The sequence below is a fragment of the Ursus arctos genome, unplaced genomic scaffold (assembly GCF_023065955.2).
Source record: "Ursus arctos isolate Adak ecotype North America unplaced genomic scaffold, UrsArc2.0 scaffold_29, whole genome shotgun sequence".
In the NCBI taxonomy this organism is placed as follows: domain Eukaryota; kingdom Metazoa; phylum Chordata; class Mammalia; order Carnivora; family Ursidae; genus Ursus; species Ursus arctos.
The window spans coordinates 28,706,216-28,722,870 of record NW_026622974.1 but is presented as its reverse complement, the minus strand read 5'-3'; the positions used below and the strand labels follow the sequence as shown (position 1 = coordinate 28,722,870).

The 16,655-nt window shown below is 36.5% G+C and overlaps 1 protein-coding gene across 3 annotated transcripts in view; it reads left to right on the top strand.

The window, feature by feature from the left end:
- The window catches only part of COL12A1 (collagen type XII alpha 1 chain), a 114,602-nt gene that overhangs the window by 83,240 nt on the left and 14,707 nt on the right, over positions 1 to 16,655 (top strand). For all 3 annotated transcript variants that reach the window (XM_057304043.1, XM_057304041.1, XM_057304042.1), the window contains 11 exons: positions 720 to 758; positions 861 to 999; positions 3,316 to 3,458; positions 3,748 to 3,857; positions 7,586 to 7,735; positions 9,615 to 9,692; positions 11,020 to 11,106; positions 12,555 to 12,608; positions 13,687 to 13,782; positions 14,960 to 15,013; positions 15,591 to 15,644. In XM_057304043.1, coding sequence (XP_057160026.1) covers positions 720 to 758; positions 861 to 999; positions 3,316 to 3,458; positions 3,748 to 3,857; positions 7,586 to 7,735; positions 9,615 to 9,692; positions 11,020 to 11,106; positions 12,555 to 12,608; positions 13,687 to 13,782; positions 14,960 to 15,013; positions 15,591 to 15,644 — 1,004 coding nt within the window. The remainder of the gene's footprint in view (positions 1 to 719; positions 759 to 860; positions 1,000 to 3,315; positions 3,459 to 3,747; positions 3,858 to 7,585; positions 7,736 to 9,614; positions 9,693 to 11,019; positions 11,107 to 12,554; positions 12,609 to 13,686; positions 13,783 to 14,959; positions 15,014 to 15,590; positions 15,645 to 16,655) is intronic.

Genomic DNA, 16,655 nt, shown 5'->3' with positions numbered 1-16,655 from the left:
CTTTACAAGTGTGTTATATTTTCCCCTATTAAGCATTACTAAAAACTCAGAACTCTGGTTAGAGGTGGCAGTAGTCAACAAATACCAGCGGTTTACTATGAGAACTTACGCTGAAGCTCAGCATGGAACTGCGCTGGTGGAAGTGGGTCTGGAAGTACTGTTGTCTCCCTTGTGCTGCAGGGGGTCCTGAAAGCCACCCTCTGTTAGCCCTGTCTCTGGGGGGTCCAGGGTGAAAAGTACTGCACACTCGTCACTGTTAGGTGATGTTTGGTAGGCGACATGAGGCTTGGAGGCATGGCAAAGATGGCTGGATAGGGACAAACTCCTCCTGCCTTTGCATACCTTTAAAATCCCTTGGGAGAAAGTTTCTTTAAGCTATTGAAGAACATCTGAAAATTTAATTCTTTTTAATTCTATTTTAATTTATTGAATTCTCTATTAAAATCCTGTAATTCTATTTTACTATTCATGAGAACACTGTAAAATTCCCACTTGGGCTGGAGAAATTTCAGAAAACATTGATTATACTAGTCAGTACAAGAATTTGTTCTACACAAAGGACGTGTACAAAAAAATTACTTATAAAAGGGTAGATTGATGTTATTTTTTATAAACGGGTCAACAATTCCCTGGTACATGTACATAGCTGGCTTGTGTGCATATGTAATGTTTGCATGTCATGTCGATGAATCATACTTAAAGAGCACTGTACATTGCAGGTTGTCCTCTCATTTATTTGGATGGCTACACCTCACCAGGTAAGCATTTATACCCTTGAACTAATTTATTTCAGGATTTAAGCAGTAAAATCATTAACCTGACCTCATTTCAATATTTGCTTTTCTTTTTTTGTTGTAAAGGTTTTAAGATGCTTGAAGCATACAACCTGACAGAAAAGAATTTTGCTTCTGTACCAGGAGTCTCTTTGGAGTCAGGGTCTTTCCCCAGCTACTCAGCTTACAAGCTTCAGAAGAATGCCTTTGTGAATCAGCCTACAGCGTAAGTGTGACAAGTAGAAGGTTCCTTTTCTGATAATGGGCCTGACACTTTTTTGAGGTTCTTAGAATTTGTGCTGACTTCTTAAAAGCTAGAAGCTTTAGAATTGTTAGAAGTCTTCTTATGGATGATTTAATTTAGTTTCCTTAAATACAGTCGGGTTAAGTGTCTTCCATCGGGTCCCGCAGGAGACGAGAACTCAAGCCTTGGTATTCCCAGACCCAGGAATCTCACCTGGTTCTGTAGTATTATGGATTACGGGCCTTTTGGGATTTAAGGTGAGGATTATAGATTTAAGGCTTCTAACGGAGGCTGTTTAAATAGGAAGGCAATTAATTATTTTGAACATTTCTCCCTGTGGTGCAGAGGGACTGAATGGAGTAAGTGCAGAATGAGAGCCGGCATTCTTTTCAGTGTTTCCAATCTCCAGAAGATGGACTATTGTGGCAGTGTTGCTTGTCTAAGGTCAGACAGGCAGTGGTTAGTTTTTATTGGCCAGTGCTCTGGCAATCTGATGGGTAGCTCTAGCTGTTGTTATTTTACTTCACGAAAGTTTGCACCTGGGTATCATAACTAAAATATGGTTTTTTTTATTCATTAGAATTAAAACACTTTAATGTTGAAAATATGTGTTTGGCAGCTTATGGAGAGAAAAGAACAAGAAGAAATAAAGCCATCAGAACCTTAGGACAGGGTCAGAAAATGATGTCTGAAATTTGAAATCCTTTGGGAAAGCTGATGGAAAATTTAAACTAAAACCAAAGCTAATTTCTTTTAGGAAAGCACAGATCATATTGTTGTAGTTTGACCACATTGGAAGGTCCTAACTCTTTTATGGTTAACCATGTTGGTTCGCAGCTTTAGGCTTGTCAGTGAACCTTAATACCAGTGTTTAACTTTCAGTCACCACAAGATATGATTCCTATATTTTAACTTACGACAGCCTTGCGTTCTTCAGAGTCAGAACTTGTGGCTGAAAGAAGCTGAAAGAAAGAAGCATAAATGTAGTTAAAAGTTTTTTCATAAGCTCTTACTAACTGAGGAAGGAGAAAAATGGATTGGGTGAGAGATGAATTAAGATGGAGAAGATAAGATTTTTAACATGGAAAATTATGAAGATAGTGGGTTTTTGCACATACAAAAGGCATCGTGTTAGCTTGCCCAGAACACGTGTTTTAAGAAGCAGGGCAGCGTCGTATTCCAGAAGCACCAGTGGTGTGGTACTGGGACGTGAAACCTCAAGAGAAACTCCGTGAACTCTGTCAAAGTTTGTGAAGGAATAGCTTCTTTTCTGTCCAAGAGTTGATAATTAAAGCCTTTTCACTACCTTCGGGAAGAAAGTATTATTAAGTGATCTTAGACAGAAAACCATCAATCCTGCTTCAGAGGTTCCCCCAGAACAATGACTGACTCAACTCTGGAAGAACACACGGGACCACATTTTTTGTCTAATAGCCTTAGAGCCAAGAAACACTTCCTTTTAATTGAATCACATCCTTTATCATCACTAAACGTTTGCACATGTACATGACTTTAACATTTATTACTGGTTTTATTTTTGGGAACATGTGAGCTTCTGGAGATTATGTGATTTATTTGATTTCAAGGGAGGAATTTGGAAGTGTAAAAGCTATTAGAGATAGTGAAGGAGAAATTAAAACCTGAAGCCATATAACTTATGATCTCATACCTTTGACATTGGAAATTAAGTCTATTTAGTAAGATTCATTCTCTTTAAATTACATCCATAGATACAATGTTTATCACTCTAAAATTATTATGTAATTTTATAATCATCTTTGTGTCTAGAAAAAATTAGGATATTAATAGTTGTTTTTTTTTTTAAAGATTTTATTTATTTATTTGACAGAGATAGAGACAGCCAGCGAGAAAGGGAACACAAGCAGGGGGAGCAGGAGAGGAAGAAGCAGGCTCATAGCTGAAGAGCCTGATGTGGGGCTCGATCCCATAACGCCGGGATCACGCCCTGAGCCGAAGGCAGACGCTTAACCGCTGTGCCACCCAGGCGCCCCAGGATATTAATAGTTTTTAACAGTAGGATAAAAGACCATTGGGCAATTTCCCAGACTTTTGCGCCCTTAGCAGATTGTAAATAATCTATTAACTACTTATGTAATGGATCTTTAGTGTTTGTGCTTTTGATGTTTTCCCTAAAGTTTTCCTCTTCTCATATGCAGCCGGATTATTATGAATGGATTCTAATACTACCGATAATGAGATTATCTTATAATAAAGTATTCTCTATTTCTGGTGAGAAATCCTTATTAATTAATTAATCAATTATGTTTTATCCAACAGAGATCTACACCCAAATGGACTCCCTTCTTCATACACGATTATATTATTGTTCAGACTTCTCCCAGAAACTCCCAGTGACCCTTTTGCTATTTGGCAAATCACAGACAGAGACTACAAACCACAAGTTGGAGTAATTGCAGATCGTAAGGACTTTTATCTTATACCAAGGCACATGCATACATATTTTTTATTATGTTTTCCTTTCCAGAAGGTTTTAAGAACCTTCTGAATATATATATGTATATATTTACATGATATATGCTTTTATGTTTAAAGTTTTAAAAATATATCTGTAAATATTCTAATTACATTTTATCTCAACCTAAATGATTGAATATTTTAGAAATCTCTCCAGCAGGAATTAATTGTTAATACTTTCAACATAAAGTATATCATGCCTGTGATTTAATAACAATTATGTGTTGGTTATAGCTTCTAGCAAGACATTATCGTTCTTTAACAAGGATACAAGAGGTGAGGTGCAGACTGTTACATTTGACACAGATGAAGTGAAGACATTGTTTTATGGAAGTTTTCACAAGGTAAAAACATAAAAGTATCTGCTTTTTTTAATAGAAAAAGAATATGACTGAAAATTTAAACTAATTTATAATTTATTAAAATATCAGGTTAAATTGGTAGAAACATAGCTATGTCTTCTAAGAACAAAATCTTATTTTAGAGGATTTGATTAATTCAAGAATATTTAAAATAAAACAATAATTCTACTAATAAAGAGATAACTAGTACAAACATTTTGATATATTTTCAATGCTAATATCCTTTCAAAATATGAGTCACATAGTATAAATAGTATTGGATGTCTATTTTTTCTACCTCCATTTTGTTGTGAAACTTTATGTCATCTCATTTCAAAAGCTGAATTTTTGTGGATTGTATTTTAATTGATAAAATTATTCTGTTTTAGAGCACAGTAAGCTGTTTCTGCTTGCTTATTTATTGAAAAGTTACAAATATGCTAGTCTAAAAGTTATGATTATCTACCAAAATAATTAATATAAATATTTATGAGATTAACTTTTCAATGAACACACTTATGAATTCTCTAAAAAATATTAAATGTTCTAAGATGCATTCTTAGGGGATCATCTGTTCTTGTTGATCTTACTAGTTTTTTTGTATGTCAACATCAAATTTCTAAAGGATGATTAATTGACACATAAGTACTAAAGTTGGGAACATTAGGAATGAGAAAAACCGTCTAGGTTAGGAATAGACTTTCTAATAGTATTCCTCCATCCGCTGGATTGAGTTAACAGGAGGAATATCACTTGAGCAACAGTACGGCACTCAGAAAATTAGCTAGTCCCCATGCATAGAAGACAGATATTTCCAGTTCAGTCTGATTCCCAAGTGAAAATTGAGCTTTCCTGTACTTGAGTAGTTTAGCTAGATTTCTTACAGATTCTATTCCTGAGAATCTTGGTTTCTTTCCAGAATGTTTTTTTAAATTGATGAATCACTCTTGTTGAGGATGGCAAGGGACTCTCCTCATGGAGCTCAGAGTGGCTTCAACGTGCACATTAGTGAGAAACACAACAAAACAAAAGCAATGAAGGAAAAACAAAGAGTTCTGAGTCTAATGGCATATTGACTTAACAGTTACAGATTTCCATGATGAAGTACAGTAAAATAAATGCCTCACCAGGAAAGCAAATTCTAGTTTGACAAATATTATTAGCTTCAACTGCTCCTTATCTGATAGTAGATGTTGAATTTGGCTAAGTTCTTATGAACTTTTTTGGCTCATTGATACACCTATTAAACTTACATTTGAGTACTTGCTAAAAAGAACTATTTTATTTTTCCTTCCATACCACTGAAATTATTAGAAATTTAGTCTTCTATGAACCAACTGATAACCACTTAAAAACTATTATTTTTACATTTCCACCTTTCATCAAGTACTCCATTTTACGTAAGGGAAAAAAAAGGCAGTATTTTGCAGAGGTCTATAGTGACAGTCTAATTACAAATCAAGATAATTTTTTTTTTGACATTTCCTTCTTCGCTTGCCTTTATAGAAAGGTATTTGTGTTCTTAGGTTTATGTAATGCCTCTTCTTTTTCCTTCTGACAAGCTCTCTTGTCTACTCAAATCTCTACCTTCTTTTTTCATCAGACTTTTCTTTTTTTAGTTTTTCCTCTACTTTTTCACTATGCTCTTTTTCCTCCTCCATTCCTCCACCCCATTCTTTTAACCTATTCTCACTTATCTCATCAATTCAAATGCCAAGTTCAGTCACTGTTGTCTATTTACATTCTTAACTGATCCAAAGATTCACTTTTCTTTCCATTTCTGTCCAATTTGGGAACTGAAGTTCTTCAGTCTTTTGGATGAGAATGGGTGGTACTCTGATAGCAGGCAAGTAATGAAAATGACGTGCAGGGGGCTCTTGGGAGAGAGGGTGGATAGGCTAAAAGAGCTTAAATAAGGAATGGCAGACAGCTATGGCTTCTTAAGGATTCTCTTGACAAGTTTTTGTGTCTCTGTTCCAAGTGAGAAGTTTGTAATAAAAAGAAAAAATGGAATAGATGAAAAATAAAGATTTAGGGAATGGCAGACCTTGGGAAGGGAGATGAGTTGATAAGAGTGTTCCTATTGTTTGACTTATTTCACTTAGCATAATCTCCTCCAGTCCTGTCCATGTTGCTGCAAATGTTGTGTAATCGTTCTGATGGTTGAGTAATATTCCATTGTATATATGGACCACATCTTCTTAATCCGGTCATCTGTTGAAGGGCATCTCGGCTCCTTCCACAATTTAGCTTCTATTTTTCTGTGACCAAAAATGTTTCACAGCTGGGAAATAGTCCCTGAATACTTGGGACAGTGGTCTACAGATGCAGAGCCCACTCTGAAATGTTATTATGCATGTGTTTAAAATGTAATGAGACATATTGAAGAGATTGTAGCAAAATATGTTTTTAACATGAATTTCTTAATGGTTGGTATTGACTGACAATTGGAATAATTTTGTTACAAATTAAAAACTTTGATTTAGAAATAATTTTTGGGGGTACTATGATTTCTCAAATGCTTTGTGAATTTTTGGCCCTGAGATTGTTCATACAAGAGCCAACAAATAAAATTTTTTTAAAGCGGGTGTGGAACCCAATGCAAGGCTTGAACTGAAGACACTGAGCTCAAGACCTGAGCTGAGATCAAGAGTTGGATACTTAACTGACTGAACCACCCAGGAGCACTAAGTTTTAGTTCTTATTAGGTAGTAAATACCTTGGGAATGCACATATGATGTTCTTCTTGAATTCGATGTTAGATGATTGTTTTAGGAACATTTAAAATTTATTTTTAGTTAGCTATGTATCACTTTTATATAAAAGCAATCAATATGTAATTCACACTTACAGCTTATAGATGCACTAAATTAGTGTTTTGCTGGTGATTCTATATGGGAAAAATATTCACTGTTTAAAGACATTTCCGGGGATTATCCTAATGCTTATTGACTAAAAGCATTTAAGAGAATTTCTGTTCCTTTTAAGTTGGAGCCAAACTTTTCAAAGTAATCATCAAGTACTTACTTGAGTATTTGTGCTGTGATAAGTGGAAACTATGAGCATAACTATAAACACAAAGATTACCTGCAACCATTTTTTACATTGTTGAAATACAAATGTTTTGTTAATTATACGCACTAATAGATTTCAAATTCTGCGTGTCCTCAATCTCAGATAAGAAATAAATCAACATAAGATTCTTTCCTTATAAGGAAATTGAATCTTGTATCTATTGATTTCCAGAATTGAATCTCTGTAGAAGATATGTGCTAATTCTTTACTATGTTAGGTATCTATATGGTGTGCAAGTTCTTTTTGACTAAGATTAGGGAGTAACATTAAAAATTGAATTTAGCAAAATCAGTGGAAGACATTTGAGGCTCCTTTCTACTGAATATAATAATATATTAATAATTTCTTAACTTGTGTCTGAATAGTTTTTTATAGTTAATGGAATCATTTCATCTACTGCTCATCCCTGGTCATCTCAGTAAGGGTACATATGGGAAAATAGGAAATTATGCTGTGTATGTGGATGAGGCTCATTCAGTTTGATGTTGTTAACAAATGATATTGACATTGCAATCTGGTTCTTGGACTTTTAGTCCAAGACTTGATTGGGTTAAGAGTAACTTAACATGTTTTTTAACCTGTGATCTGAAAAATGCCGAAGTTAGCCAAGTTTTTTGGGATAGAAATTTTATAATGGAAACAAATGATCTTTTTAGGTTCATATCGTAGTGACCTCAAAAAGTGTTAAGGTTTATATCGACTGCTATGAAATCATAGAAAAAGACATCAAGGAAGCTGGAAATATCACAACCGATGGTTATGAAATTCTTGGAAAACTTCTTAAAGGGGAGAGGAAATCAGCCACAGTAAGTAGCACTCTTTCTTGGTACCTGGTGTTAAGATTGAAATAGCATTTTAAAAATAATCAGTGAGTTGTTTTTTGTTTTTTGCCTGTCTCAGTGAGTTTTATTTTCTTTTAAAGATTTTATTTATTTATTTGAGAGAGAGCACAAGTGATGATTTATTTGAGAGAAGGGCAGAGGGAGAGGGAGAAGCAGACTGCCCTCTGAGCAGGGAGCCCGACATGGGGCTCAATCCCAGGACCCTGGGATCATGACCTGAGCCGAAGGCAGATGCTTAACCGACTGAGCCACCCAGGTGCCCCCTCAGTGAATTTTAAATTGTCAAATTTCTTAGATTGAAACATTGAAAAAGTTACATTGAGGAAATGCTACTGACAGAACATAATAATGTGCTTGACCACTAGAAACAAAATAAGATGTCAGAGCACCAGAGAACATCATGTAGTCATCTTGAAATAGGATCAAGTTGGAGAGTAAAAAACAATAGTTGCCAGGATAATTAGTTAAATCTAAAATACTCATTTTTTGTTCTTCAAAGATAGTGATTGTTAGTACAAATTTTTACAATCAAGACATTAAACATTTGTAGCTTAATGACACAGACACAGGCTGTCACTGTCATAGAGCCTACACTGTCTCACAGAGGAGTCATCATTGGTCTGTCTCAGAAGGAAGATTGGTGTCATGGGGCGGCCAGCTGACCGACCGCATTACTCACAGTGTGCACTGGCTCAAGTTTCAGGCATGAGCATGCCAACCATATTTACAGTGCTATCTAGTAATAAAATTTTAAATTTAGAGTTTTCACTGTCTCAGGCTAATTAAGTTCATATTAAATGTTAGTCAAGAATAATGTTGTTGCTAAAAGTGAGGTTAACATCTTTGGCTTCTATATTTTTTTTAATTGCATTTATTTAATTTAGTTTTCTTCCATGGACAGGATTTCCTTTTCCTAGATTCACAAGTGAAGTTTTTATTCCACAATGTAGAAATAATTAGTGCAAACTTAATATATTGTGATTAACATCTGGACTTTTGATTTAATTAAATTTTAAAATTTTTTAGAGTTTAATAGAATAGTTAATATGTTTAATCCCCTAAATTAATAGCAATGCTAATTATGATTACTAAGATTTATCAAGCACTTAGCATGTACCTTTTTATTTTTCTTTATTGAAGTATACGTGACACATAATGTTATTTTACTTTTAGGCGTACAACAGTGATTCAACAAGCTTATACATAGACTTTTTATTGAATATTAGATTTGTTCTTTACCTAGAATAATTGTAACAGGTTTATAAAAGGATGGCTGTATCCAAGCAATCTTTTCCTTTTTACCAAAAGAGCTTTATTTTTAAAATGTAGAAAGATAGAAAGTATATACTATATTGAAATAGTTGAGCTGAGGATAATCATAAAAGTTATTAGTCAGCCCCCAGGTAAGAATTTCTGAAAAGAAAAGCATCAGTTTTAGAATAAATGAGGAATTTTTTTATTTTTATTTTTCTACAAGGGTGGACTCTTAAAAGTTGATTTAAATGTGTATAGTCTTCAAATTCTTAATTAAATAAAGTCTTAATTCTTAAATAAAGAAATTAATATTCTCTTTAAAAAGGCAAAACTCAATCGTGCATTTTATTTTAGCCAAGGAAGTGAATCAGAACTGGGAATTTCACATATGCATTTTGCCTTAACATCTCTTTCTCTTAGGCATAGGTTTTTATGTTCTTTCCTTATGAAGTAAGGATCATGTTGCTCTCAAGGGTTTGCACCCTTGAGAGAGTCTTTGTGAGAAATTGGCAAAGGTTAAAATGTAGAAACATTAATATAAAATGTTTTTCATGCATCTTTAGCTGATGTTGCTGTTGGTTGTTTGCAGTTCCAAATCCAGAATTTTGATATTGTCTGCAGTCCGGTGTGGACCAGTAGAGACAGATGCTGTGATATTCCCTCTAGGGTAAGTAAAACGGAATGGAATCATGTTGTGGTCTTACTAGTCCTCCCGGAGTAAGGGATGTGGATGCAGATGGTCCGGGAGAGGAAGCAGCACTCAGCAGCTGAACCTCCAGGATGGAGCTAAGGGACAGGCACTGTGTGCATGCTGATCCGCGACCACAGCCCAGGCCAATGACCCCTCCTTCAAAAGCCGGGAATACACAAGACCACATCTGGAAGTTCTCCCTAACAGCCATAGTGGTTATGTGTGGTTAGAAAAGTCCTGCTGAGTCAGTGTGTTTGATAAATCTACTTATTACAAGGCCCTCCTATTGTTTGTAAAATACCAGCATTTTACAGAATAAACCATCATCTGTATGGATATCTAAGGCTTAGGGTGAACGTAACTATATTACTTTGTGAGATGATGGTTTTCCCTCATTGTGTCTGTGTAAGTGGTAACAGTTACAAAGTGGAAAGTAATGATGGATTGGACACTTTTGGCAAGCAATGAACTGCATACATCCACAGGATGAACGTGTGTTATTTCTTCAACAAATACTTATTGAGCACCTATTTATTGTAAGCCAGGCAGAATTCTATGTGCTTGGGTTACGGCAGTGAAAAGTGAATATTCTAATGGAAGGAAGGGGGAGAGAAAAAATTAACAAGTAGATACACACTACATTACAAAGTAGAAAGTCCTATGATACAAAGCAAATCAGGGTGAGGGGACAGAGAGCCAGGTAAGTACCATCAGTCCCCAGTGATAAGGTGAGGTTTAAGCAGAGATGTGAGGAAGCGAGGAAGCGGACATTGTGGATAAGGGAGAAACAGCATTCCCGTCAGAGGAGACTGTACATGCAAAGGCCACAAAGTGCCCTAAATATCTGAGAAATATGAAGTAGATCAGTGGGGCTGGAGCTACGTGAATGGAGGGGCAGTGGTAGGCAGTGAGATGGGCAGGGTGGTGCTGGTTTGCAGAATGTGTAAGGACTTGTAGGCCATGGAAAGGATTTTAGATTTTGCCCCGAATGAAATGGTATTGATATCTGAGCTACTCAGCATTTCTCTAACACTGGATTAGAGAAAATTGTATTAAATTACCAGTGGTCCCTGGATGGTTTTGTAAACATTTCTTTGTTATGTAAGGTTTCCTAAAGTAAAACATAAAATAAGGACGTAAAGGACCAAAGCAAGATTCAACATAATACTGTTTGTCATGCTAAATACAAATTATTTCTTCACATTGAGAAACAGATTTCCTTGTGTATAGAAGATATAGGGAGGGAGGATTGGAAATCACTTTGCTCTCAATTCATAGGTAAATATTCTTTTCAAAATTTCAGAGAGATGAAGCAAAATGCCCTGCTCTTCCAAATGCTTGCACGTGTACACAGGACAGCGTTGGGCCTCCAGGTCCACCCGGGCCTGCGGTAAGGGAACTGCACCAGTCCTAGCTTTTCCTCTAACTCTTCAGCGTGACCATTTTATTGCCAATAGATAGTGGATAAAATGCTTCCAGCCATCTGTATTTCCCAGGACAGAGCAAGCTAAATTGCAGACCATTCTTTATGATATGTTTTGAGATCTGAAATGGAATAAATCAAGAAGAAAATTTGAACACATTTGCACACATTTCTCCAGTCATGCAGGAATGAATGATATTGGCTAGTATTCAAGAGCTTTTCTCTTTAAGATGTAAATCTGGTTTTCCATCTATAATCACAGGATTTTGAAAATTTCTTCTGTCTCCTAAAAGCTTCTTGTATGTATGTTGTGGAGCCATGGTTGAGAGCTGATCCAGAACAACTTGTTTAGAACCTAGGATATGTATATTTTATGTAGCACACATATTATGAGAATAACATTCTAGTAGGGAAATTTACGTATGTGATGATATTATAAACTCTGGGTGAAAATATAGGGGTTTGGAATAACTTGAAGTCTATGACCAGGTGTATTCATGGGGGAGGAAAAACCAAGAAGGTGCAAAGCACAACACTGAAGATTGCAGTGAGAGATTTCACCGATCAGTGTGGAACCCCTTGAGTTTGTCAATCCGGCATTTAATCTGGTGTGGTTTTCTGGAATGGAAAGGATACCTCTAAGACCTATTGGCCTCTTTAAAGAAAATGGTTAATTAATGTAGGAAAAGCTCAGAGAGTCTCAGAACACCAAATTTTATCATATTTGGGTCATAGCAAATAATGTAAATTGATTTTAGGTTAATTACAAACCAGCTCCTCACATATAGAATCAAATGTCACTGGAATTACTACCACTTATTTATTTATTTTTTATTAACAGTGACTTACCTGATTTATATTTGTAATCATAAAATTATATCCTTCTTGTGACTTAGATGTTTTTGAAAAGTGGGGATTTTTTGTTCTCAATAACATTATTGGATGTCACTGCCATATTTATTTCCTCTTTGTTCAGTGAACTCTGAATTTCTGTTACTAAAGTACATGTTCTTGAGACATTCAAGATACTCTCATTTTTGCATATTATTTTCTCTGAAGAATGCATTCATGTAATTCCAAAACAGAATTTTCTCCTTACTTTCTCCTTACAAGCATTTAAGCAATGCTTGTTTTTTCCATTAAACTTCAAGTTTTCAAATAAATTTCAAAACTTGCTAATGATTAAGAAAAGTGCAGAATGTAAAACGTGAGACACTTAAAATGTGCAGGGTTTTGAAATTCTCTTTCCCTACATATTTACGTGACATGTAATATTCACCTCAATATTTTGAAGGTAGCTATAGAAGTATTGATTGCCTATAGAATACCCTGCTTCTTGAAGTAATTACTATACATCAACTTCTCCCTACTTTCCTTATTTTTACCCTAAAACGTGTTCTTACTGTGTATTTTAGGGAGGACCTGGCGCTAAAGGTCCCAGAGGTGAAAGAGGAATCAGTGGGGCAGTTGTAAGTATATTTTAGAGTGCATTTAGATTTTCTCGTATATGTTGAAGTCTGATTGTTCAAATTTCCATTAAGGTGATATGTGACCTTGAGCAAGTTCAAGTTTAGTGCGCTTTAGGCAATATAAAGACTTATGTCTTGTCTCTAGTTGTCAAGACGATGGATTAGACTAGCCAGAGAAAGAATTGTCCAAGGCATCTCACTGCTGTAGGAATTACACCTAGGAAGTCCGCCCCAGAACCTAAGCGTTCTGCTGCAACATGGAGAAACAGAGCCGGTAACCCAATCATCAGTCCGAAGACACATAGGGAGCAGAGTCCCGCTGGAACACTGGAGAGGGTCAGGAGCAGTTGTGCTGCTCTTTACTTCCCCTGTCTCAGAGAAAGAGCTGAGTGACCGTGTATGTGTTCACTGGGGGTCACTGACCCCTTTCCACCAGGTCCAACTCAAGCTTATTAGGGCAATCTATTATGAAGATAATGTGTACTTTTTGTCATAATAGTAGTAACGATAATCTAACCCAGTGGAGAAAGGGTGAGGCTGGGATACTAACCCAAGGTCCTGACTCCAAGTTTGCACCTTTTCTGCCTGGACATGTTGCAAAGAAGCTCCAGCATAGCGCATCTTCTTGGTGGATATCTGTTTTTCCTTGCTTGATTTATGTATATATTAGTCCCAGAAGTAAGCCCAAGTCTAAGAGAAATCAGGACTAGCTAAAACTAAATCAAATCCATGAAATTCAAGCTTTGATCTCCTCTGAATTCATGAATATAAATGTATGAATATATCCTATTCAGTATGTTCTGCTTCTTTAAAAAATCTACTTTTAATGCGACTTCTGGAAATTTAAGTGTACTTGTGATGAAAAGTGGTATTGCTCTTTTCAATTGATCTTTAATGAGTAATAAAGGGAAGAAAAGAATGGTATTAATAAATGCCATATAGGTGTGTAGATCTCTAAAATGTTTGCAAACATTATGTGATTGATGTCTTAGAGTTACGATAATAGGCTCCTGGTTGGATGTTAGCCCTGGAAGGTTATTACATGACTTTGTGGTTGTTTCTCTCTTGTGTGTTTTAGGGGCCCCCTGGCCCTCGTGGAGACACAGGTCCTCCAGGCCCCCAGGGTCCTCCAGGTCCCCAGGGACCCAATGGACTCTCTATTCCGGGAGAACAAGTAAGCACAAAGACTTCCTGTATTTCAGTGAGGATGGTGGATTAACATTAAGTTTAAGTGGAATATTTTTTTACTGTATTTTGCCAAACTCAAATGTTTTCTGAGAACTCAACAAGGTTAGTCATTGAGATAATTTCAGATATGTAAATAGTGTATGTAACAATGTATAAACATGTAGATAAAATTATTGCCACTAATTTGACCTTTAAAAAGTAATAGGTGATGCATTGATCCTTCAACATTCTGAAAGCTTGAAATTGCTTTCAGCCTTGGCAGCCTGTGGCTAATGTTGATGACCTCAAGGCAAGCTTGCATTGTTTATCTAGGTCATTACTTCCTTAAAAAAACTTTTAAGTAGAATGTTGACCTTTTGTTCCAAATGTGAATCTGAAGTTATAAAAGGTTTTTACCCTTTAAGACTCATATTTTATTTAACTACTACCATTTTTTCTATACCTTAAAATAAAAAAGTACAGTAGACAAGTAAGAACATGATAACTGTATAGTTTTAAAATCAAGTCTAAACTCCCTGTGAAGATGCCTTCATAGAGGACAGATAAATTTTTTTTGGCACTTAGAGGAAAAATAATCGACATCAGATATAGCTAGAAGTGAGACCCGTGGAGGGATAGGGCTTCCTTGCTCAGAAGTGTTGACTGTGTCTGTGTTTAGCTTCTTATGTCCAAAAGGGAGTTTTGGGGCTTTTACCTGTCTTACTACTATTATTAAATCGATCAGTTTTAATTAATTCAACTTGGCCTCTGTAACAAATGTCTTCTAGCATGTAGTTATAAAGACCAAAATTATGTTGTACCACAATTTTCATTGATTGACTTTCTATTAAAGTTAGCACTTAATTAAATAAATAAAAAAGTTTTTTCTCTTCAAATTTTATTTCTATGAAAATCCCTTAAGTTAAACCATGTTCTTTTAAAGTAGGTATATCATCCCATAATTATATAAAATTACCCTCTAATATTATAGGTGGAAATCAGAACACAGCACTTGTAATTTAAAAAGTGAGCATCAGTCCCCAAAATGACGCATTCACCTACCTTCCCAAAGGTGTTTATATTGGATTTATGAAGTGATGCAGATTTCAGAAGTGACTCATGTCTTCCTCTTTCATGAAATCACTGTAAAATGCCTGAGGACTGTTTTCCCATTGCTGCTCTAGGGGCGCCAGGGGATGAAAGGTGATGCTGGAGAGCCAGGACTTCCCGGCCGAACAGTGAGTTGTTCTTCAAGTTGCCTTTTCTTTCACTTGTCAAGTGCCACTTGAAAAGTTGCCCTTATAGTGCCCCAAAAGGTGAACCCAGGTGAAGCAGCAGAGCAGAAGCCAAGCTATGGGCTTCCTATTATTTCCATGTCATCCCTTGGCCTTAGTTGTCAAGTTCGTGCTGTTCAATTCAGGTGTTGGCTTCTTGACAATCGTCTACTCTATGGCTGGCACTGTGCTTAGTTCTGGTTTTCTACTGCTTTTCATAGTCCCCTGAAATTTTTTTTTAAAGATTTTATTTATGTATTAGAGAGAGAGAAAGAGAGTGAGCTCGTGCATGAGTGGGGGAGGAGGGGCAGAGGGAGAGGGAGCAGCAGACTCCCTGCTGAGCAGGGAGCCCAATGGAGGGCTCTCGATCCCAGGATCCTGAGATCATGACCTGAGCTGAAGGCAGATGCTTAACCGACTGGGCAACCCAGGCACCTCCCCACCCTGAAATTTTTTTCAAGCATTTTGAAGAATAAAAAGTGTCTTTTCCCATATAGGAATTATATTACAGCATTTCACTTGTTTGTTTCCTTTTGTGTAGGGAACCCCAGGATTACCTGGCCCACCAGGACCAATGGGACCTCCAGGAGATAGAGTAAGTTTTCTTGGGCGGGCTCTGATGATGTCGGATAGAATATCACAGTGTTGCCTATTAATTAAGAGCCCTCCACAATTCAGCTTGCGTGGCTGGAGATGCGGAACTCACAGATCTTGTGGAAGGCTGGTGGACCACCCGATACCGGATCAGTCTCAAGGTCTATGAAACAAAATGGTGGGACTTTCGGCAGGTCCTTGAAATTTTCATTTCGGGAATTTTTAAAAATTTTATCCTGTTCAGAAAAAAAGCTCATAAAAGGAGTGTTAGCTGATTGGAAAGAGATTCAAGAATCCTAACAAATTCTTTTAAATCCTGAGATTAAGTTCTTTCTATGAGGCAGCTTATATGGAACTCTGAGAGTAGTCTTCATTTCCATGGCGTTTTCTATGAAGTCAGGACATCTTTTATATCACGTCTAGAACCAAATTCCACTTTTACACCTTGAGAATGCGATAGACAACTTGTACTCAGTAGGAATTTTGCTCATTTGTGGTGGCTTTCAGATTTCTCTTGACTTATGATGGAATCTGTGCAGGAAACCTAATCTTTTCTGGGAAAAGTAATGAGAAGCACAGCGAACATAACTTCCATATTCTAGTCAACGTTACAGAAACATTTGGCTTTGCATAGGTAACGATGAATACTTTAGTAAGAGATTTTAGTGTCATTCAGAACCAAGGCACCATTGCCTTTTCCGTGTCTTAGGGTTCGGACGATAGCCCGGAGCAGTGTGTATTCTAAGTGATCAAGTTCAAGCTGATTGGCAGCAGGATCTGCAAGGGCTAACACTGTAATAGCTATCACTAACACACTGATGTGTTAACTTTTTAAAAAGATTTTATTCATTTATTTGAGGCATGGAGAGAGAGATTGAGAGAAAGAACATGAGCTGGGGGTGGGGCAGGGGAGAGGGAGAAGCAAGTTCCCTGCTGAGCAGGAAGCTTAACATGGGGCTAGATCCCAGGACCCTGGGAACAGGACATGAGCCCAAGGCAGATATTTAACAGC